The sequence below is a fragment of the Gastrolobium bilobum genome, unplaced genomic scaffold (genome assembly GCF_033153095.1).
Source record: "Gastrolobium bilobum isolate Gb01-03AN ecotype WA unplaced genomic scaffold, APGP_CSIRO_Gbil_v1 utg1896, whole genome shotgun sequence".
Lineage (NCBI taxonomy): Eukaryota > Viridiplantae > Streptophyta > Magnoliopsida > Fabales > Fabaceae > Gastrolobium > Gastrolobium bilobum.
Genome location: NW_026895813.1, coordinates 80,501 through 105,452, shown reverse-complemented (window position 1 = coordinate 105,452; position 24,952 = coordinate 80,501). Strand labels below are relative to the sequence as shown.

Sequence of the window (24,952 nt, the reverse complement as noted above, 5' to 3'; positions counted from 1 at the left end):
TCCAATGTGAATGCTTTATATGTTTTAAATTGTTTTTATAATTAATGTAGTTTATGTAGTTTTATTTTGCCTGTGTTAATTCTTCCATACTCTTGATGGAATTGATCGCTCTATTATAGGGTTTTGAGGGTTAGAGCTCACATTAGACATATTGGGGTTTTAATCTGGATAAGGGTAGAATAACAATCCGTACATGACCTAAACATAGGCTTACATAGATTGCAGACTTTTAATTCATTTGCTTAATGCTTAAATCAAGAGGAATTACTAGGACACTAGGATTCTAATTGGGTTAAAGGGTTGATAACACTAAGACATTAGGGTTCAACTATTTAATAGGGAAATATTGAGTTGTCTGAGCTAATAAATTAGTTAATTATAAAATATAATTTAGGAATATAAGGTAGGATCGGAGGTGAAATACATCCTGGCTACAGCTCTTTTACAATTTTTCATAACTCATATTTTCTTGAATGCTATTGAATATTATTGTTTTTAAATTACAACAAACAATCACCTTCACAGTCAAACTGATTTCTTTTCCAATTAAAAAGGGAATAGTTAAAATTAGTCATTGGTGCATTAATCCTCGTGGGACGATATCTTACTTATTATTTTATTACTTGAAACGAACGATATACTTTCCGATTTCGCAACAAGTTTTTGGCGCCGTTGCCGGGGATTAATTACGCCAATATTGATTTTAACTTTCAATCTTTGAGATTGGAATTTTATTTTTGTTTTGTTACTAATTGATTTCTCTCTTTTATGCGAGGTAAAGTTAACAGCGAACCTTTACAGTTTGATCCAGAAATCGAGAAGACTGCAAAGAAGAACAAGAAACTAACCAAGCTAAGGAAGCAAGAGGAATCCTCGAATTCAGAGCTAAAAACAGAACCCGAGATGGCAGCTCCGAATCCACCATCGGAGGATGAATTGATGGAGTCAATCCCTGCTCTTCTTTTCACAAGGTCAAATTCTAGCATCGTCAGACCATGAATCGATGCTAACAATTATGATATTCATCTGTCATTGATAGGATTGGCGGAGAAAACTCTATTTGGCGAGGAAGATTATGAACACCCCTATGATTTCATGGACAGATTTCTAAGAATCTGTGACATTAACAAGCACCACGGAGTATCAGATGATGCAATTAGACTCTGGTTGTTCCCTTTTGCTGTAACCGGGAAAACTCTCAGATGGTTGGATCGACAAGCTCCTAACAGTATCAGAACATGGGACGACCTGGCAGCCAAGTTCTTTGCTGAGCACTTTTCCATGGAGAAATACAACAAGTTGGTTAATGAAATTACCAACTTCACTCAACAGCCAAGAGGGACTCTGTGTGTAGGTTGGACCAGATTCCAAGAACTGATCAGAAAGTTCCCCCAATATGATTTTCCAGACGGGAAAAAAGTCAGGGTCTTCTACAATGGGATGACACCAGATTCCAGAATGATTGTCAATGTTGCAGCTGGTGGAACCATAGGGAAGAAGACAACAGCTCAAACTTTAGAGCTGATTGACTACATAGCAAAGAACGGGAATGCATCTATGGCAGTTCAACCAGTTCAACCAAATAAGGGACTTCTGCAATTGGGGAATAATGATGCGGCGTTAGCTGATCAGAAGATTATATCTCAACAGCTCGCCAATATGAATGCTAAGTTGGACAAGATGCAAATTTCTACAGCTCAAGTTAATTCAGTTAACTGTGAGTATTGCAAAGGAGAGCATGAGACCAACGAGTGCCCAACACTTGTAGGATCATATGCGTTCCAAGTTAATGGAGTCTGGTATGATCCAAGACCACCGCAGAACTTCCAGAGGAACCAGAACAATGCTCCAAGGAATAATTTCCAAAGGAGAGTTCAAGGGGGAGGTTTGGATTATAAATCCAACAATTACTTGCAACCTCCACCAATCCTGCACAGTCATACTTCTGAATTAGAAAAGGAATTAATGCAATTGACCAAGACTACTACTGACTATATACAAAGCACTGATGCCTTCAGAAGTGATACAATCGCATTCATGCAAGAGATCAGGAATCAAAAAGCATCTATAAGGAATCTGGAAACTCAAATTGGGCAGTTGTCAAGACAAATAGCTTAGAGAAGTCAAGGAACATTCCCCACTGACACCATAATCAACCCAAGGAAGCACTATAATGCCATCACTACTAAAAGCGAGGATCTAGAAAAAGATGAAGTTGAAGCTTCTACAGGCAAGAATGAGCACACTCAAGAAGGAAAGAAAAAAGCAAAAGAGCAACCTCCTGTAGTTCAAAAGAAGCAATGGGATTTCTCACATTTTGAGAAACCTTTATATCCCATGAAGCTCAAGCAACATGAACAAAGGAAGCAATTGTCTAAATTTTTAGATATTTTTAAGAAATTAGAAATTAACATTCCTTTTGCAGAAGCTCTGGAGCAAATGCCTTCGTATACAAAGTTCCTGAAGGAGACATTGTCTAAGAAGCGGAAGCTCACAGAGGATGAACCTGTTACACTAACAGAAGAGTGCGGTGCAACCATACAAAAAAATTTGCCTCCAAAGTTGAAGAATGCAGGGTGCATCAGTATTCCATGCACCATCGGCAATACGACTATAGAGAAAGTCTTATGTGATCTTTGTAACAGCCCGTTGTACACCGGTATTGTTAACATTAATTATGATATTAAGTGCAGTTACAATCACAACAATTCATTTATAAAAATGCGAGTAAACTTTTTCCGTTTTATTACGCGAGCCTTTAAAACAATAATAAGGCGTAATAAATAAAAGTTGTGACCGTAACTGTAAAATCTTTGCGAAATAATTATTTAAACTATCTATATATCATAAAATACTTCCCTCAAGTCACTAAGGGGTTCCCATAACCCACTTAGCTAAAATCTCACTTTTACGTTTTCTTCCTATCTGAACATGGTTCGGTCTTTTAATTTTTGCGGATAAACCGCATGCCGCGAACCTCTCATTTTTTAATATGTTTTTCTAGACCTAGTTAAATTTCAAGGAAGCTATCACACGAGTCATAAAGTTCTCGTTTGCTCCAGATATCATTGTTTGAAGTTGGACAAGTAAATCTGACAGCCAACCTCAAACCGGCTCCAAACAGCCTTCACTCAATCAATTATTATGGAAAATACACTAAACCAATTGATCTAAAATTTTTATACAGTAAACTAATCACCTCAAGCTTCAATTTTACATATCATGCACCTAATTTTACCAAGAGATGAAGCGAGAATAAAATTTTCAAAAACTGCCAGAAACAGCCCCTGCACAGGTGCGTTCTGGGCAGTCCGTTTTGACAGGCTTCTACAGGGCTTCGTGCAACCCAAAAAATTCCCAAATTTTAACACAAGATAGAGGACATCTCAAGATTTAAAAAGGCGTATGGAACGTCCCTATCAGACTTCTGTGGAGGGAGATATGCTCTCCCAAACTTCACCTCAATTCTGCCAATTTCTAGAAATTTAGCCAGAGTTTCCTTTGTTTTTTCAATAAATCCCAACTTTGCAAATATGTTATCTAACCTCAATTTTGTACCTAATAATCATGGGTAGCACACAAAGACCAGCAATGCCTTGGTGCTCTTACAACCCTTCACAATTTATATTCAATTTGCTCAAAATATATACTCAATTCTTACTTTTTCAATTTAACTAATTTCAATCACAAAGGTCCAATTGCATGCGTTCTTTGAATCGTAAATTATCATTCACGTCCTAGAATAGGCCTATTGCCCTTTCATCATATTACATACTATAATGTTACATCAATTCTCCATATTACAATTTACAACTTCTCAAATAGACATATTACAATTTACATTGCCATAACTTTCAAATGAACATAATAATCAACCACTAAACTTAGCCAAAAGAGATATGAACAAAATGATAATATGAATGGTCCTATCAAAATATAGTGTTCATTTCCTAAGTATAGCCTAGGCCCAATGGCCACCAAAATGCAAAACAAGCAAAAGTCCTCATGCTCAACCTACGGGCTTCTTGCTTGCCGCCCCAACACAACTGCTACCACCTGAAATAAAGTCCCAAAAATAGGGTGAGATATACAGATATATCTCAGTAACCCAGAGGTTCTGGAGAATACTCCACACCATGGCTCACTTTGATGCATATAAACAATATAACATAACATCTGAAAACGGGATAAAGCAAGGGATTTAGTGAAGTAGGGAAGCATAGGGAAACAAAATACGACGAAGTTGGAATGGTCAATGCCAAAACCACGCAACGTCCAGCCTATTGGCCTCGGCATATAGCCTACGGGTTTCAAACCAAGGAGTGTTCCCAGAACATCAACCAAGGCACCCTCCATCCATAACCACCCGAGACTTCCTAGTGTGCTCCTCTACGGATCACACACCACGACCCCAGGTCAACTGGAACTCCCTCGCGGAGACCTATCCAGTGGAAGTCTGTAACACCCAAAAACACTAAGACATTAGGGTTCAACTATTTAATAGGAAAATAATTAGTTGTCTGAGCTAATAAATTATTTAATTATAAAATACGATTTAGGAATATAAGGGAGGTTCGGAGGTGAAGTGCATCCTGGCTACAACTCTTTTACAATTTTTCATAACTCATATTTTCTCTATATTCTTGAATGATTTTGAATATTATAGTTTTTAAATTCTATTTTTAAATTACAACAAACAATCACCTTCTCAATCAAACTGATTTCTTTTCCAATTAAAAAGGGAATAGTTAAAATTAGTCATTGGTGCATTAATCCTCGTGAGACGATATCTTACTTATCATTTTATTACTTGAAACGAACGGTATACTTGCTGATTTTGCAACAGTAGGAAATCCTATGCTAATGGGGCATGGTAGATGTATGTATAATAAATGAGGTTGGTCAATTAAGTACCAATTGGAAATGGGAAGACATCCCTAATCACCATAATACAACCAATTGCTGTCAGATTTTATTTAATCAAGGATGGTCATTTTGGAATATCCATAACTTGCTCAATTTTTAACCAAATGAGGCATATTATATATCATTTTAAAGCCCCATGAGTCTAGCTTATTGTATCCAAGTTTGAGAATTTTTTGGGGAGCGAAATGTTCCCAATTTGAGTTGGAACTAGAGCTACCAAAAAGAGAAAAAATGTCATGTCTGAAAGTTGTTCCGTGAGTTGAGTTGGGAATGAATTATGGGAACGACCCATGGGAATGGCACATAGGAACGTCCTCTGTCAGAAAACGAGAACGTCTTTTGTTCAAGGAATGGGAACGACGTCTGGGAACAGGAACGCCAGTTACCTAGAATTAAAAAAGAATGAGATTTACGCCACGCATGTTTATGAGAACTGTATGGTTATATATTATGTGATTAATGTAAGATACATTTATAGTAAAGATTAAGTCTTCCACACAACGTAGGAGTTATAATTACAATTTGAATTGTTTAAAATATGGAAAGAGTTTTTAAACAGAAAAGCAATTGTTAGCAGAAAAGAAAAAAAGTTTATTTGTTATTTTAATTCAACTACTGTGACTGTAACTGCACTTAATACCGTAATGTATGAGAACAAACCGGGAGCTCACAGGGTGTTACAATGTGCATCTAATATGATATTAAAGAACCAATCAGAATTGAAAAGAGTGTTATGTATAATGGTAAGTCTCGATATATATATATATATTAGAGACATGATCCCGTGAGGCAATTACTCTTTAGTGGTATTGTTATGAATCCATTAACTAAAGGTATGACTAGAGAGTTAAAGGGAAATTTGTTCAAAGGAAAAGGTTTAAGACCATTAAAATGTTGATTATTGCGGACACTCTACCTAGAAGAGTGGAGATCCATGAACTAGGTTCAAAGAGAAAATCAAGTGATGATTGACAGATAAGCACTGTGGAGTTTTTCAAAACTCACACTCATTCATAGACAAGATAGTGCATAAGGAAAGGGTAAGCAAGTAGACTTTTAATGATTTCTTATTTTGATATCTTCATACGATATATGTAAGGATGCACCATCGGAAATCACCTATGTGAGAATGAAGTGAGGGTCGCTTCTATGAGAATATTGCAAGGTCATATTCTCTAACGCACCTGCAGAATGGCCATAAATAGAGGACCCGCCGCCACAAGAATAGTGGTAATTCATTTTATCCTAGGAGATAATTGTCCATAAATATTAAGCACCATAGAAAAAGCAAAATTGTCTTAAGGACACAATGTCTAACATTGGACTCGAATTTTCTCTTGTTGCATTCATATATTTTCGTGTGATACGCTTTAACTGTGTGTTATTGCATGTTTCAATTTCTTATATGTATTTCATGGACCGAGAATATTGTTGAGGTTATTTCTCTGACACATGTTATCCTTTCTTATAATGATCTTAACATCATTTTTCTAACACTATTGAGGCTAGTTTGTAAACCACATAGAAGAAACAATAACAAATGCTGACTTTCTTTGCCAAAGTACTAAATAATCCATCTTTTATGCAACATTTAGACCGTAAGAATGCCTAGAAGATACCAGTGTTGGATGTTCAAATCAAGCAAAATAGGAGACTAAATGGTATACTCAATCGCGGAGAACTTGCAGCAATATGATCTTGTAACAGCGGCAGTGCTTATTTAATAAGTTGTGAACTATCAAGCCATGAAGAAGAGCTAGCACCTATGGAGTCTGAGATGAAGGCTTTTTTTCCCAGTAGCTTATGATAATGAATTTAGCAGTGAAATCATAGACCGAACATCAAGTTTTGTTCCAACAACTTAGGATATGATCTTGGAAAACTTGCTGAAGAATGACATGGTTACTAGAAATCCAAATGATGAAGTTATAATTGGTGATTGTTCATCAGTTGATGCAACATTGTAGGATTCATTAGCAAAGCATAATGATTGTACTGGGGAATTGCCAGACCTTGTGGAACATATGGACTATCTTGGGTCTAAATTGTTGTGAGATATGAAGTGCTTAGAGTATTACTAATATTCATATCCTCAGCTTGGCCTATGCAATTTTATTCACATTGCACCATGGTGGAACAACTTGATTGTTTTGTTACTATTTTTGGTTGCAATACGTGATCATAGTTGCTAAATATGAATGGTTTTTATGTAACAAGGAATACGGTAGTTGCAGAAGGAGCCAACAGATATTGCTTTTACCTAGATCATTTATTAAACGATGAAAGTTTTTTGAATATTCCTTGTGTTAATGCTATTACTTTTTCTAGTTGACATGTTTGTTTGTATCTTACGTTTTGCAAGAGAGATCAATGTGTACTTCAAGGTATGAGTGTTCACGGTCTGGATTGGATCGGTTTTGGAAGCAAAAATCATCCAATCCAATATCTTCGGTTTGATCATGTAATCATCCATTTGATTTGGATTTTTTTCAAATCCGATATGATCCAATCCAATTTTTTTCGTTTGGATTGGATCGGTTTTTGGTTTTTTGAAAACCTAAAATTTATTTCATGATTATTGTGTAAATAACATATCTTTTGTATATATTAGCTTTATATTTTAAATACAAAAACATCTATAAATTATAATATAGTTTTATTTTTTTGGACAATGAGATATGAAGCTCTACAGAGATAAAATTTTGCTGATAGGATGTAGCTAGATTTTTTCTTGGGTTTAGTTTATGGATTAATGGGTATTGGGTTTATAATTTTTGGGTTATGATTGGGGAAATGCCCAAGTAGATAGAGGAGAATTAATATATTGGATCAGTTTAGATTGGATCGGTTTTCATCAACCAATCCGAAAACCGATCCAATCCAATTAAAATTTGCGATTTTTTTTTTGTTTTTATGTTTTTCAATTTTCGGCTTATTCGGTTATCGATTTTTCGATTCGGTCACCGCGGTTTGAATCGGTTTGGATTGTTTAATGAACACCCCTACTCCAAGGATATGATCGAGACAATTCATTAGAAAACAAAGTAGTATCACTTCTTTGCGTAGGATCATTGGTTGGATTTTCATATATCAAGAGGGTAAATAACATCACGGTTCATTTCTTGTACTAATGGCATTGCAGTCAAATATATTTCTTTAGAAGTTTCGAGTTTTATCAATAAAATAAAAGCCTCGTGAAAGATAAAAGAAAATGATTTTAGGAGAGATGTATCTTATAGGAGTTTAATAGAGTTCAAATTGGATTAATCAATTTTTCAATTATTGTTGAATTCATTTAAGACATTTATTATTTAGTTATAGTTATTTGTCTTTTTTTTTTTAGTTTAATTTCTTGTTATTATGAGACACCAAATTGTTTTTTTCTTATCTTCACTTATGACTTTGTTAATACAATTTATCTTAATTATTTATTTTTAAATTTCTGCATAATATTAACGGGTTACTAATATCATTAATAACTTAGATTTATTACATTCCATATAGTTATTAAAAATAAAGAAATATTTAATTTATAGTGACTGCTTTTAGTGGCAGGTAGTCTCTTTGCATGGACACGCTCTTTGGAAAAAAATGCCTATCGGATAACGATATGTTCCGGCACGTAATTAATATTTTTCGACACATGATCAACGTTTTGACACACCGCCACATTTTTTGACATGAGGTCAATATTTTTTGACACTTTTTTTTATATCCAAATTTTATTTTATTTTTATTTTTTTAACTAAACATGAAAAATTGATTTATAAATCAAATATTTTCTGTTATAAAATTTGATCTGAAAATTTAATAAGGCATGAAAAATTATTTTTTCTTTATATTTATATTATCAAATTTGAATATTTAATTGATTATATGACTTATTATGAGCTGCTATATGTATTAAATGTAAACTATATTATATATATTAAAAATATTATTTAATATTAAAACTTGTCTTAACATGTTGAAATCTAATATTTTTTAGAATGAACGTGTCGGCATATCGTGTTGTGTCCCGTATTCCATGTCGATATCGGTGTAACATAACATATAGTTATAGTTGGTATAAATTTTTACGGGTCTCTCGGATATCCTGTTGCAGGACATCCTGCAAAAAGATTATGTATTAGAGATAGTATATAATATTTTTTTCCATATCCCTTATAACTATATACTACGGATAGTATATAGTTATAATATTAAATTTTTTATATCCCTTATAACTATATACTATTTGTAATACGTAATTATTTTTTTGTTAGAGAGATTCCTACAACATAATTTTTATATTTCCTAATTTTTATTGATGAACATTAACAGTTGGTAGAGTCAAAATTTTACCACTAGTTAATTTTTTTACCTAGGTGTGGTAACCATCGGTTAAAAGTTAATACTTTGCCGACGAACGCTTTTATGCAAATAGGGAAAAGTTACAATGGCAGTCAAATTATAGCTTTATTGCGCACAAGTCTACGTCAGAAATATCAAATTGGCATGCTTCTGGATATTGCCCATATTCAAGCCCGTTTGTTTGGGTTTATTAACTTTTCTTTTTTTTATTTTAGAAGTATTTTTTATAAAAATTAAAATTATTTATACTTTTATAAAAATATTTAGTCTTTGAAAAAAATATTTTCACTTTTCACTTCTACTTTTTTTAGAAGTTAAAATATTTAACTTCTAAAAAAGTAATTTTTTGACTTTTTTTTGTGACTTCTGCTTTTTTTAAAAGCAGACATCCAAACGAACTTAAAGTGAGGAGTGCTTTTTTTCTTGAAAAAAAAAACAGCTTTTAGAAAATGAAAAAAAACTCATCCAAACGAGCCCTAAGCGATTTTTTGTGTGATAGGTTTTGTTTCTAGTGCACTCGGAACCAGTGGCGGATCCAGAAAATTTTATTTATATCTGCATATGATTGGGCCCCCAATTTTTTTGTTTTTAAAAAGCTCTCGCCATGTATAAAATCCATGGAAAGGTATACGATAAATAACCTTGTCTTACAATTGCAACAGGTTAAATATCAAAATAAAAAATGTGACTTTTGGGTACATGACTATAACACCAACCATTGAGATAAGAAAAAAATAATAATTTAATAAATCTAAAATAATTCAGCTGCAGCTTTTTAATAGAAAAAAAAATTAGTTACTGTGTGCACTTGCTCAAAGAGGCAACAGTGCAGGTATGCTAATGCTCGGAACAAAACAAAATTGTTTCGAAAGGATATTAATCTGATATTTTACTAATTTAGATGGAAATTTTTTTGATATGACTAATGGTGATTACACAGTTAATAAGTTTCCCTAAAGCAATCTATGGAAAATTGCAAATGTGTAACTCTTTTCAACTGAATTAATTTTTTTTATGTGTTTTATAAGTTCAAGTGTTTTTTTTTATTATTATTCCAAGAAGTGCTACTTGGTTCAGTTTTGTTTGAAAATTGGGACAGTTATGATTCTATGAATCAAACATTATGAATTTTTAAATTATTAAACTGAGATATATATTACATTTTGCTATTATATAGCCAAAATAATGGACGGAAGTAAAACTCTAGTTCTACTAAAAAATATTATTATTGTCTTCCACCAAAGCAAAGCACAAAAGTAGTGCAATCATTGTAAGTGCAATTTGGATGGAAAAGAACTTGGCCCCGTTCAAGTCATTTTCCTGGTCTATTATTTTCTATTCCCGTCGGCAAAGAATTTAACTTGATCATATATAAATTATTCAATAAGTACCCTTTTGTTAGTTAGAAAACGATCCACAACATCAATATTGTCAATGAGATGTGTGATGATATGATGACAGTATAAGTATCACCATATACGGTTTAACTTGATAGAATGACATTAGAATAATTTATATCAGTGCACAAACAATGGGTAGAATTTATATATGCAACCTTATATTTGTATATTTATTAAAAAATTACTTTTCAAATTTGAACATGTAATTCTTTGGTCACAAAGAATCTGCTTTTTACTATTATTCCACTTACCCTTTCAGTAAAATTATATATACTCATGATAAATTTTAAATTTTTAATATATGCGCACGTTACCGATAAATGCAAGGCTGGTAGGTAACTACCAATATAAAAAATGATAAGTTATTTTGTCTACCTTTACGTATTCCTTTCAACATCATTAAATTATAATCACATTCAACGGTGAAAATTTGTTGAATAAAATAAATATTTTCTTCCCTTTTTTTTCTCACTACCTGGCACATTCTTTATCATTCCACTCCCTTCCTCTCCATCGTGCCCCCATCGGGCTCAACTCCTCGTCGACGCCCATCGCTCATCAATATCTCCAAGTTAATTTCACTGTCATGTGTTCTCTCCACGCCATTGCCAACAGCTGAGTAAAATTGTGCATTAGGAACAAAGCAACCTATTTTCGTTTTTTGTTTTTTAATGAAAAAGAAAAATATAAAATGGTGGGAAAAAATGAAGGAAGGAAATTTGAGATTGTGTCACCTGTGGTGTGGGAGCAAACGGCCTATCTTTACTGCGAAACAATCATTTCACCCTCATTCCCACCATTCAACAATTTACGAAAAAAAAATATGTTATTTTATTTATATTTTTTTGTGCCTATTCTCTCTGTTACTGAGATTATAATCTAATGGTTATAGAAAGTGGTGTAGGCAGAAAAAAAAATAGATAAAATAATCTATCTCTATTTTGAAAATGTTACTTTTATATTGTATTGTGAATTTTATCAAAATAGTCTATAATTTTATCGCAGGAGAAATTGTTAATCCCATAAAAAATTACAAATAAATACCTTGTAAAGGATGTTTGGTAAACACACTCGGGTACCGTTTTTTTGATAAAATACATGAGAATAATTTAGCAGAATTTATTTGTATTAAAGGGGGAAAGATAATAATATTCCGATAACCGTATCTGATCTTCAAGTATCCTAGTTACACTCATTAATTCATTATCCATAAAAGTTATCAACATCACCAAAGTGCCGAAGAAGATTCATGGTTATGCTCGATTATCCATTTTCTTTCAAAGTTAGGCTAAGATTGACTACTATATATATGATATTATCGTTATCCTGTTCACTCATCTAAATCGCTCTCACGAAACACTCCTCCACGCCTCATTTTCGTGCTTCTCCCTTAGTATTAGAGCCGGCAAAATCACTTCAGCTTGGCGGGCCAACCAGTCCCATCCGCTAAATAGAATGGGATGGGTTGAGTTTTTCAATTCATCTCAAAAGCGGAGCGGGATAAATTTATTTTTTAGCGGGTTGATGGCAGGCATAGCCGGACCGAGGCAGGTCAGTGTAAAATAGACTCGACCTAGCGGGCCAACCTGCCAAACGGGACGGGGCGAGACATGCTGACTCATTTTTTGATGGGTTGATGGTTGGGTAGGGCGTAGCGAGGCGTAGGGGTGTTAACGGGCGAGCTAAGCTTTGGTCTTAAAAGGTTAAGTCTGTGTTTAAATATGTCAGCCTGATGATCAAGCCTGTTATGAATATAATTATCGGCCTGCGGCCTGACTTATTTACAAAAAATGAAAGTCTTATTTAGCCTGTTTAAAAAAAAATAAGACAATAAAAATTTATTCAAACAGAATGTACAATCAACAGCACTAGTAATTTCATAAATATTCATAAATTCAATGTATATCCAAATAGCATAATATAGAACAAAATCATTCAAAAAGTCTGTTTAACCGACAAAATGAGGTGAAATGGATTGAGGAGAAAGAGAGAGTTATTACAAGTAGTATAAAAATTGTAAAATAAAAAAAATAATAATATACTAGGCCAGCCTGAGAGGCTCTAAGGCCGAGCTTTTGGATTGAAGCCTGAGGCCTTTCTATTAAACGAGCTTTTATACAAGTTCAAGCCTGGTTCCAACTAGTAGTGTTCGCGGTCTGAATTGGATCGGTTTTGGAAGCAAAAAACCTCAGATCCAATACTTTCGGTCGGATCATGTAATCATCCATTCGGTTTGGATTTTTTTTCAAATCTGATCCGATTCAATCCAATTTTATTTTTTTTGGATTGGATCGGTTTTCAATTTTTGAAAATCCGAGAATTTGTTTCATGATTATTGTGCAAATAACATCTTTTGTATATATTGGCTTTGTATTTTTTGTTTTGAAACACAAAAGTATTAGTAAACGATAATATAGTTTTTTTTTTACAATGAGATATGAAGCTCTACACAGATAAAATTTTGTTGATGAGATGTGACTAGGTTTTTTTTTTTTGGGTTTAGTTGATAAATAAATGGGTCTTGAGTTTAGAAATTTTTGAGCTATAGTTGGGGAAAAGTCCAAGTAAGTAGAGGAGAATTAACATATTGGATTGATTTTTATCAACCAATCAGAAAATCGATTCAATCCAATTAAAATTTGCGATTTTTTTTCAATTTTTGTTTTTCGATTTTCGATTTATTCGGTTATCAGTTTTTCGGTTCGATTACCGCGGTTTAAATCGGTTTGGACCAGTTGATGAACACCCCTAATTCCAACAATCAATTTTAAACATATAAGTTTGTGCCTTCACGAGCCGAGCAAAGATCCTATTCATTTATCACCCTAACGAGCGATTTGCCACCTCTACTTAGCATATATAGGAATAGTATGCACCATAATGGGCTCTGTCTTTGTGTCCCGATTCTGGTGAATGTGCACCCATTTCTCGCATGGACGAGTAGCTATCTTTTCAACGAAAAAGGATGACGCATAATACTCCATTGTTTTGTCCGTTCTACCAATACCAGGATTTTAAACAAAGATAAAATAGATAAGTTTACAAAATTTTATATAATTTAAAAGTAATTCAATGATAAGAATATAAGTTAATATCGAATATAAGTTAAAGATTATATATTTAAAAGTGATTCAATTGCTATATATGTTAAAGGAATTTACATTTGTCATTTAACATGACACAACAAACTTTCCTACATACACAATATTTTGTGGAACCCACACTTTTTGAAGAAAACAGAAAAAGAAAAAATTACAACACGCAAAACGAATTTCTATAACATTACACAATCATTTTTTCTATAACATAACTCTTATAAAACCCTATGTTAAATTCATAGTTTAAAGAAAAACATAATATAGTATAAATATTGAAAATATATTTCTAAAATTAGTGGATCCCTTTCTTATTATAATAAAGAAAAGGACATGCATTGGGTACATATAGGGGTATCTAATTCGCCTTGATCATCATTCATATACAGACAAAACACCATCCCCACTTCTGATGTAGTGTTGTTAGACACCCCCCCCCCCCCCCCCCCCCCCATTTCATACCTTAATATAAACCCCAATCCATGAAATGAGAATAAAGCCACCCTCCTCCTTCTTCTTCTATTTCAAAAACCAAAACCTCTCCCTCTTCTCTTGGTATACACATACATAGGCAAAAATAAAAATGGTGTTAATGGAATGCCAATGGTTATTTTCAACTCCAAGTGTCCCTTTGGCATCAGCAATATTCACCATGCTGGCGCTAATAGGAGGATTATTGGGTTATATGTATGGGCCCTATTGGAGGTTAAGGAAAGTTCCAGGCCCACCATCTCTGCCTCTGGTAGGACACCTTCCTTTGCTGGCTAAGTATGGCCCTGATGTATTCTCAGTCCTCACCAAACAATATGGTCCAATCTACAGGTTTGTAATTGCATGCTTACTAATAGAACTACATTGTACAAGGTAACTTGGTACACCAGAATCACTTGGTTTATTAATCCCATCCTCCTTTTCTTCTCTTTCTCTGATTGATAAGAAAAAAAAGCTTGTTACTATTGACATGATACAAAATTTGTATACATGATAGTCAAAAGCCTAAAACTCCTTTTAGGTGTATGATCTTTGACTTATGAAGGGTATGGTGGTGGGTCAGTGTTTTAGTTCATATTGCCCGGGAAAAACTAAATATAAATTGAAAATATTTATTATGAGGAATATATTTCACACATTACATGCGATAATTTTATCTCGTACAAAACATTAAAAAGTGAGTGGAATTCACTTAAAAAAAATAGAGAAAAAACTGGATTTTCTTTTCTTTTTGTATGTGCATGATATAACATGAGAAACATATTTTTTATTTATTATTCTGTAATCTATATGCGTTTTTTTTTTTTTTCTTCCAATATGACAATGGCCCATTATCAGCATGGCCGTCCTTTCAGCACCATGATTATATTGTTCTCAATAAATTTTAATTCTGTCTTCAATTTTACACGTAATAAACGTTTTAAAGTTCGATTTGTCTTTGTCATTGACTCATTTATCTTCTATCCCAAATGGCCCAAAAGCCTGGTTATTCTGGTACATGTTTACCCGTAGTCAATAGGGAAATAGTTGTGCTGCGATCTTAATCATTATACACAGAAAACTTTTTACTTTCTTCTTGCAGGTGGATTACTAAGTTATTGTTTTGCAATCATCCTAAAACTACATCGTTTTATGTGTTTGAAAATGTAACAAAGAATGTTTTCATATTTTTGTTTGTTTATTGAAGAGTTTTTGATATTTTTATTTATTTATTTATTTTATAAATTTTATTAAAATATTATTCATTAATTCTCCGAGCACTCAAAATGACATAGTTTTGAGATAACACGACAAAACCTTAGGTGTTGTGACAAAACAAACGATAAACTCATATATATATATATATATATATATGGGATTAAAGTTTCTGCTGTAACTTTAGATAAGTATATCTGCTGTTAGCTTAAACACACCGTTTTGGTCTCTTTTTTAAAAAACTAAAACAAATTAGTTATCGTGCAACTGTTCCAAATCACGCTGTTTTTGTCATTTTTTTTACACACCTCGTTCGTATTCTCTATCTCTCTCGTCCAATTTGCCAACCCCGAATCCGCAAAATGCAACGATTCCACTAAGAAATCATTGGTCGAATCCAAAAACTGCACTGTTGGGTTGAGACGATCTCTCAGGTTGAACAATGGGGTCTTTGGGTTTTCCTCTCTTAGACGATCTCCCAGGTTGTCCAATCACAAACCCCACGGGAATAAGCAAATGGATAAGAAATCAAGTAAATCTGATGAATCTTCCTGTGACTTAGGGAAATCGAGGAGAGTGAAGGATAGTGAAGCGAAAATGAAAGAAAGTTCCATGGTTACCGACGAGGCAAACACAGTGTTAAAAAAAGGCGAAAATAGTGTGTTAATGGCGTAATTTGGAAGAGTTGCGATAAGTAATTTGTTTTAGTAAAAAAAAAAAGACCAAAACGATGTGTTTAAATTAACAGCAGATATACTTATCTAAAGTTACAGCAGAAATTTTAATCCCTATATATATATATATATATATATATATATATATATATATATATATATATGAGATAAATATTTTTTAAGTAACTTGAGATAAGTTTATCTCCGGCTACTAAATCATGACCGTACAAAGATGGATCAATATGGTGATAAAGGAAGAGAGAGAAAAATGGAATCATAAACATTCAAAGGTGAATCAATTAATATAAGGAAATAAATAAACAAAGCGACGTAGTTTTGGGATGGCCGGAGATAAACTTATCTCAAGCAGCTTGAGAAATGTTTTTCTCATATATATATATATATATATATATATATATATATATATATATAATTTTACACCAGTGTAAATTACACTCTTAATCTTATCCGTTAATCCCACTTGTATCTAAGGGCTCAAATTTTTTAATAATGTAAGCCATTAGATACAAGTGGATCAATAATCAAGATTGAGTGTAAGAGTTAGAAGTCTGACACTCAATTTTGACCATTGATACACTTGTATCCAATGGCTCACATTACTAAAAAAATTAGAACCCTTAGATATAAGAGAGATCAATGGATAAGATTGAGAGTGTAACTTACACTGGTGTAAAATGATCACGACCCTATATATATATATATGGTAAAATTATTTTTGCAATCGCTTTACGTACAGCAACGACAGGTATGGTTATGATTCCCCACATTTAATTCTTTCATCTTTTATACGGTTATGATTTCCTGCATTTAATGCTTTCACATATATATATGGCAAACATTTGATTGTTGCACGTACAACAGCTGCAGAAATGTAAACCCCTATATATATAGAGAGGTAGGATCCTTTGACACCGGTGTCAAATTTGAAGTTTGACACCTCATCTAAGAGTTGTTAGATAAAAAAAGATCAATGGTGTCACATGCTTACATATCAGAGTCGTTGATCTTTTTCAATCTAACGACTTTTAGATGAGGTGTCAAACTTCAAATTTTACACCGGTGTCAAAGGATCCTGCATCATATATATATATATATATATATATATATATATATATATATATATATATGACTTATCGTTTCTCAAGTTGCTTGAGATAACTTTATATCCGACTACTAAATCATAACCGTACAAAGATTGATCAACGGTGATAAAGGAAGAGAGAGAAAAAATGAATCATAATCATTCAAAGGTGAATGAATTAATATAAAGAAATAAATAAATAAAATAACGTAATTTTTGGATGAACGAGGATAAATATATCTCAAGTTGTTGAGAAATATTTTTCTCATATATATATATGAGACTTTGATTTTCTTATATTGCATGAGAATTATTTTCTCATATTGTAACTCAACTAGTGGTGGATCTTACACTAATTAAAAAAAAATTCCACCCAAATCAAAGGACAATACGAGAAGTGTTTTTCATATATACAACATGAGAAAATAATTATCATAATATAAAAAAATCAAAGCCCATTTTGAAAAGTGCAAGTATTAAGTATATGATTAAAAAATTAAAAATAATATTCACCTCTAAAAATTTACATAAATTTGAAGGAGCTTGAATTCCTATATCGCTGTGGGAGTGTTTCATTTCATGCTTATCAAGCCATATAACTAACAAATGTTATTAAATTCAAATCGGTCATCGACTCAGTTAAGATACTATTATGGGTCAGTGGTTGAATCTCTTAAATTAAATTTATAAATAAATATAAATATAAGTATATGACAACCAAAATTTTTTGACTTATTGATTAGCATGTCACTCCTTTTCTTTTGGTGGCAAGTTCAAATCTCAAGAGTAAAATTATAATGGAATATTTTGATACAATTTTCAAAAATTGGTTCAACTAAGAAATTGTTACGACACATGGGTGGGCGTGATGGTTCAGCATCTCATCCCTTGAACAAGTGGTTGAGGGTTCGAACCCCAACTTTTGTGAATGAAAAGTATTTCATGGCCAGCTCTTTACCACTTTGTGCGCTGACCTGGGTCGAGAATTAGTCTCATGGTTATCGACCTTGGAGATATCGGATGTAATACAAAAAAAGAAATTGGTACCGTGTTAGTGCCGGTTGAAACAGATTTTTTACCGATTCGTTGGTTTTTGATCGGATTACATGCATAGTTGATTAATTGGCCAAATCGAATTGATTTGGGGACTGGTTCCGATTTAACCGGTCCAACTGGCAGGGCCGGTTTTTATGATACTGTAACTAACTCATTGCCTTTCTTTTTTTCTTTTTTCTTGTTACTCACTTTATTTCTTTCTTCCATGATTTTCACTGTTACTGTTGATAATGTTGTTGCTATTTGTTCAATGGAGTAGATTTCATATGGGAAGACAACCACTAATAATCGTAGCAGACGCAGAGCTTTGTAAAGAGGTGGGAATAAAAAAATTCAAAGACATTCCTAACAGAAGCATTCCCTCTCCTATTTCTGCTTCCCCTCTTCACCAAAATGGTCTCTTCTTCACTAGGTATGCAAATTAATTTATTATTATTATTATTATTATTATAATTATAACATTAGCCATAAAGAATAATGATTAATTTACACAGAGTGTGAGAGCTGTGAAGTGAGACAAGTTATTGTTCAATGAGTTGCAGAAAAAAATGATAATGATGCAAGTTAAGGGTTTAAGAACATAATATCTAGCATAAAATGAAAAGTAATAATTCTTGTTGGAGTCACTTGAACTTGAGAGACACATTACATGTAAAAAAGGTTCTAAATAATCAAATTTTCGTATTGATTTATTATGAGATAATTTTATTTTTTATACACGTATAAAAACAGGTGAAATTCATATATATTTTTTTTCTCTATTCTCTTCACATAATCCTATATGAGTCTCGTACATTTTTATGCGTACTCAGGGATAATTTTATTTTCTAGGACATGAAAAACATCATACCCTTGATTTATACATTATAATATCAATCATTATGCTTTACCTAACAACTTTTGTTTATTTAACATTGCCTTTTTCTATGGGTTTCTCGGTGGGGTAACCTAGCCACTAAGTTGAATACCATTTCCATTTTGTGGTAATTACAATGTTAAATTGAGAACCGCAAATTCGTTGTAAATATAATGGTTAGCCAAAGCTTTTGTCCTTTTATGAAAGTGTAGTGCTTGATATACAAAAGTTCAACATAAAAAAAAAATAAAAATTGATCATGCAATTTTGAGGTGCAGGGATTCACGATGGTCAACCATGCGAAATACCATATTGTCGGTATACCAGCCATCCCACTTAGCCAGCTTAGTCCCTACAATGCAATCATTTATAGAATCTGCAACACAAAACCTTGACACCCCAAAAGAAGACATAATCTTTTCTGATCTTTCCCTCAGGCTAGCAACTGATGTGATTGGAGAGGCAGCATTTGGTGTCAACTTTTGTCTCTCTAAGCCTCATTCAGTTTGTGAATCAATCAAAAGTGTTAACAATATAGGGGATGCAGGTGATAATGATGATGAAGTATCAGATTTCATCAATCAACACATTTACTCCACAACACAACTTAAGATGGACTTATCTGGTTCCTTCTCCATCATACTTGGTCTACTTGCCCCTATACTTCAGGAGCCATTTAGGCAGATTTTTAAGAGAATACCAGGCACTATGGACTGGAAAATTGAGTGTACTAATAGAAAATTGAGTGGTCGTCTTGATGAGATTGTTAAAAAGAGAATGGAAGACAAGAACCGAACTTCAAAGAATTTCTTATCACTCATACTGAATGCAAGAGAATCAAAGACTGTATCAGAAAATGTCTTTTCACCTGACTACATCAGTGCTGTTACTTATGAGCACTTACTTGCTGGGTCAGCTACCACATCCTTTACGTTGTCATCAATTGTCTACTTGGTTGCTGGGCATCCAGAAGTTGAGAAAAAGTTGCTTCAAGAGATTGATGGATTTGGCCTAGCTGATAGGATACCTACTGCTCAAGATCTTCATGGCAGTTTTCCTTACCTTGATCAGGTTAGGTGGAACTTGCTGATATTTAAGTTTGCATTTTGAAGTTGCAAAAGGCCAAGCAAATAGGTTTTTATGATCAATTTAATTAATGCAGGTGATTAAAGAGGCGATGAGGTTTTACACTGTCTCCCCATTGGTTGCAAGAGAAACATCAAATGAAGTGGAGATAGGAGGTTACCTTCTTCCAAAGGTAATATATTGATAGTGTTTGTAGAAATAATTTGTGATTTCCTTCAAATATACATGTAAAATTAACTTTCTCTTGGGAGACACTGCATCTATCTTTGCTTTCATGATACCACCAGGGCTTTCTGTTTTGGTATATTCTACGTGAAGGAGACTTTTTTTAGCTATGCCATCATTGATATATTTTACATGTGCAGGGGACATGGGTATGGTTAGCTCTTGGAGTTCTAGCAAAAGACCCAAGTAACTTTGCAGAGCCAGAAAAGTTCATACCAGAGAGGTTTGACCCCAAATGTGAAGAAATGAAACGAAGGCATCCTTATGCATTCATACCATTCGGAATTGGTCCCCGGGCTTGTATTGGTCAGAAATTTTCCCTGCAAGAGATCAAGCTTTCTCTGATTCATTTATACAGGAAATATGTATTTCGTCATTCACCTAATATGGGAAAACCTGTAGAACTGGAATATGGTATAGTTCTCAACTTCAAGCATGGTGTCAAGCTTAGAGTCATAAAGAGAACATAGTAGATAAATTATGTAAACCTATTAGATTATCCTTGTAATGTGCTGAGATCTAAGCAAACTATGTTACAGTATGATAAATCTGATGTAAGTTTATGAAAGAAAAAGTATCTTAACTTTGAATGTGTTTACAAAAGCATATTAGCCCCCAGATTGTTGGCTCTCTCTAATTGTATAATTTAGGTCTTGCATGCAGTGTCTTGCTTAAATTGATTTATCACAATATGCTGTCAGTTCAGAGTGAAATCAAAACCCACGAAAATTAACAATTATACAAATGGAGACCCTCAAGTAGTATATTGCTTAGGGAAAGCGCAAAAGCTACTGCTATAGCTGTAATTCAATTAAGATTCCAGGGAACAACAAGATGTTGAATTGTTGAACTTCTTGGAAATAAATACAGAAATCAATTCCATCAAGTCCCTCTCAGCGTGGCCTCTTATCCAAGTAGGTTGGCAAGTAAAGTGGCCTAGAAAAGTTGATTGAAGGGTCAGAACCAGCAGTGCTTTTGGAATCCCCATTAAAAGAAACCGCTGTTCTTTTGAGAAACTGGAAATCATCCATGGACTGTTGCCTTTGAGCTTTGTTATACATATGATTGCTCTTTTTTTGCTTTGCCTTGGTTGCCTCAGTCAGGTTCATGTAACTCGGCCTAATATTACCACTATCCTCTGTCCTGTCACAAGCCAATGCAGCATTCCCAGAATTTGGTGTTGTGGATGTGCATATTGAAGATGAAGCAGAGCTCTCATCATACCGAAATTCCGAACTTGGACTTGAAGATGAACGAGTAGCCTGACCAATATGGGGAGGTCTAGCAGAAATCCTTGTGGTGACATTGTTCTTTCTGACTTTGACCAAGCATGGTTCTGATGTTTTTGAATTCGAGGAGTTCACACATTTCTTTGACGGTGGTGGAGGGGTCTTATCTGAGGCATCAGCATTGGTTTGTTCCATTAATCTACTCTCCCAGGGCTTAGCTGCCATCCAACGTTCCAACCAACTCCATCCCCAATTAGCCTTGTCCATCTCATGATTATTGAGAGAGGGAAATGAGGCTTTTGCTCTTGAATTAGAGATAGGGGTTGATCTCCACTGCTGCAAAAGCCAAGGATTAAACATCTTTCTTAAGCTAGGAATAAGAAAGTTGCAAACTTTCTCAATCTGTTACCTTCTGTGCGAGAGAGTATGCAATTGTTCTCTCTCTCCTGAAAGCTCCTTCTTGCCTCATATGTAACTTTGTTTTGACATCTTCCAATGTTCCTTTACTATCACACCACCCTTCCTGCATGTTCCCAAAACATGTTTCTTAGAAAACATTGTTCAACATCACCTCACAAGCATATGGCAGCATCATGCAAAGGTAATGTATGTGTAACCGCACGTGTGCCTATTGCCTAATCATTATTAGTTGTAATACAATTTTTTTTATATGGAAGGTTTAAGAAGTATGATACCTCAGCTTGTTTCAAGAGTTCAGCCTTGGTGCGCCTCTGATTGAGCATGTCCTGCACTGCTTGCCCCTCTATGGACATTCTCACACGACGAGCTCTTACTCGTGCTTGAACACGAACTAAGGCTTGCATGCACCTCAGTGTCACCGCAGCTTGCTTCCTCACCTGTCTACCCCTTACAAGAGCTTGAAGCCTCACCACTCCCTTCAACGCTCTCAATGCCCTTCTTGCCTGCAATCATAATAAACGTGTGTTGAGAAATATAGTCCCACATTGGTTGTATGGGCAACTAATGTGAGGTTTATAAGGCCTTAGACACTCTCACCCTTTGAGCTAGCTTTTGGGGTGATGTATCCCAAGGTTCTTAACATGGTATCAGAGCGTTCGAAATCTCACTGCCTCCCACTTTCTTTGTAGTGGAATTTCCACATGTAGGTGGACTTGTATGTTGTCCACCCTTCAAGCCCAGTGGGCTCTCGTGTGAAGGGGCGTGCTGAGAAATATAGTCTCACATTGTATCTCTCACATTAGACAATGCTTAATTATATAAAGCATTGTTCTTATAGAAAGTTAAATGCAACAAGACATTTTAACTATAAAATCTACTAACAACTAATCTTTCTTATGAGAGTTATTAAAAACTAAAGAAACAATACAGTTACTTCAGAACATTAATTCATGTTTCTCTGATTTCCCAATCAGATCTGAACATTCAGTGTGAATTTAGCTCCTTAGACACAAGCTCTAAGAAAGATATTAATCTCAATTATTTCACTATTCCATGGTTATACCTGTTAATTTGGAATAAATTGAAGACAAGTTTGAAGCTTAACTTGTTCTCTCAATCGTTTGAAATAAAACAAAAGCTGGGCTTGACATGTTTTATGCATATTATGTTGATGGTTCATTGCATTGCATTGAGTGAATCCAAAGCAAAAAAGGGAGTGTTACCAAGAAGGCGCGAAAAGCAGTTTGGATTCTGGTGGCGGCCCATTCTTGTCTGAAGAGTTTAAAATCCTTAGGTGGAGCTCGGACAACGGTGGCCACTGCGGCGGTGAAAGCATCGGAATGAGAACCCTCAGACTCAGAACCTGTTCTGTGGTTCCCTCTGAAGTCCCCTGAACCTGAAAAACTCTTCCATAACCTCCACTTCTTGCTCTTCACACCCTCCTTCCCCTACACAGTTAAAGCGTGCTTCTATTAGTTACTAAAAACAAAGAGGAATTAAAAATAGTAATAGTTTGGGTTGGTGACACATGCATACAGCAAGTAACTTACGTGTTCATCCTTGTCGGGCTTCTTAAACCCGATTATTGCTTTTACCCATTTCCCAGATGCACCCATTTTGATTAAGAAACCGTTCTTTTGTTGAGTGAAGAAACTGAGCTTCGAGAGAAGGGAAAAATAAAATCAAATGATTTCTTTAGATTCAGTGTTATGAGACTAATAATGTTGGGGAGAGAGGGAGAGTAGTGTTTTTGTTTTGTTGTGTTGTGTTTTGATTTGGGTGGGTCGTGGGTTGTGTCATGTGTCTGTGTGTGTGTGTCGTGGCGGTTTCGGCGTTTCCGAGATTTGAAATTCAAATGTGCAACGGACAAAGCATGTGTTGGTCCCGCTAAAAGTTGCGCATTCCCACATCGTCATCGTCCCTTTTTCTAATTTGCATTGGTTGGATTTGGAAATTGCGACGTGTTATGTGGGCCCCGCTTCCTTTGGGGGGAAAACCATGAAAAGGCTCGAATTCCTTGTTTTTTGTTGTTGATGTTGCGTGTTGTGTACAGTAAATCTGTAATGAGTAGTAATACCGGGAAAAAAAAATAAAAGGTTTTTTTTTTTTTTTTTTTTGTAAATAAAAAAAAAAAAGGTTTTGGAATGCTGGAGAAGAATATTAAAAAGAACATGACCTTGGTTGGTTTTACAGACAAAGTACCTAAAAAGTAAATGTTTTAAAAATTAAACTAGTAAGTTTTCTAAATCATAAGTTTATTAAGATCTTGCATTATTTGGATTAAAAATGAATAAATTATTTTATATACCTTTTTTTGTTTATATTTGTCAACTACATTTTAATATTATTATATCAGAATCTTAATATGAAAGAGAAATAAAAAAGGTAATTGAGATTCTGATTTAGTGTTAGAGAATAATAAACAAAGGTTGACAAAAAAAGAAGATGGTAGAATAATTTATCCCAAAAAATTATAAAATATATTGTCATTTAAAATCCAGTTATAAGTATATTATATGTACTAATCATTTTTAATTTTGTACCAACGTCTGTCTATGTCAATGAAGTATCAGTGTTTAAAAACTCGGCTCGGCCATTGACCCGGCCGAGGTCAGGGGTCACGGGGTTACGGGTTCAACCGGGGGGTCACAGGGTCACTACGCTGACCCGGTTTTATATATTAAAAAAATATATATATATATATATATATATATATATATATATATATATATATATATATATATATATCTATATGAAAATATTAAAAAACAAATCACCAATCATTAAAGATTCAAAATAGAATATCCAAAAAAAAAAAAGATTCAAAATATATTTAATATAATT

General features: G+C 33.9%; 3 protein-coding genes across 3 annotated transcripts; 2 read left to right on the top strand and 1 right to left on the bottom strand.

The window, feature by feature from the left end:
• The first annotated feature begins 1,095 nt into the window (after positions 1 to 1,095).
• On the top strand, positions 1,096 to 2,118 carry LOC133296137 (uncharacterized). The gene has a single exon (XM_061495085.1). It carries the CDS (start codon positions 1,096 to 1,098, stop codon positions 2,116 to 2,118), a length of 1,023 nt encoding a protein of 340 aa, XP_061351069.1.
• Positions 2,119 to 14,324: 12,206 nt separating this feature from the next.
• Positions 14,325 to 20,965, top strand: LOC133296144 (cytochrome P450 711A1-like). The gene is made up of 5 exons (XM_061495093.1): positions 14,325 to 14,596; positions 18,552 to 18,704; positions 19,427 to 20,219; positions 20,311 to 20,406; positions 20,600 to 20,965. The coding sequence occupies exons 1-5, from the start codon at positions 14,358 to 14,360 to the stop codon at positions 20,927 to 20,929; spliced, it is 1,611 nt and encodes a 536-aa protein (XP_061351077.1). The 5' UTR covers positions 14,325 to 14,357; the 3' UTR covers positions 20,930 to 20,965.
• A 387-nt stretch (positions 20,966 to 21,352) lies between these two features.
• LOC133296146 (protein IQ-DOMAIN 6-like) lies at positions 21,353 to 23,724 on the bottom strand. Its single transcript, XM_061495095.1, has 5 exons — positions 23,659 to 23,724; positions 23,332 to 23,556; positions 22,384 to 22,611; positions 22,098 to 22,211; positions 21,353 to 22,024 (listed from the first exon to the last, which is right to left on the bottom strand). The coding sequence occupies exons 1-5, from the start codon at positions 23,722 to 23,724 to the stop codon at positions 21,353 to 21,355; spliced, it is 1,305 nt and encodes a 434-aa protein (XP_061351079.1).
• Positions 23,725 to 24,952: the final 1,228 nt, after the last annotated feature.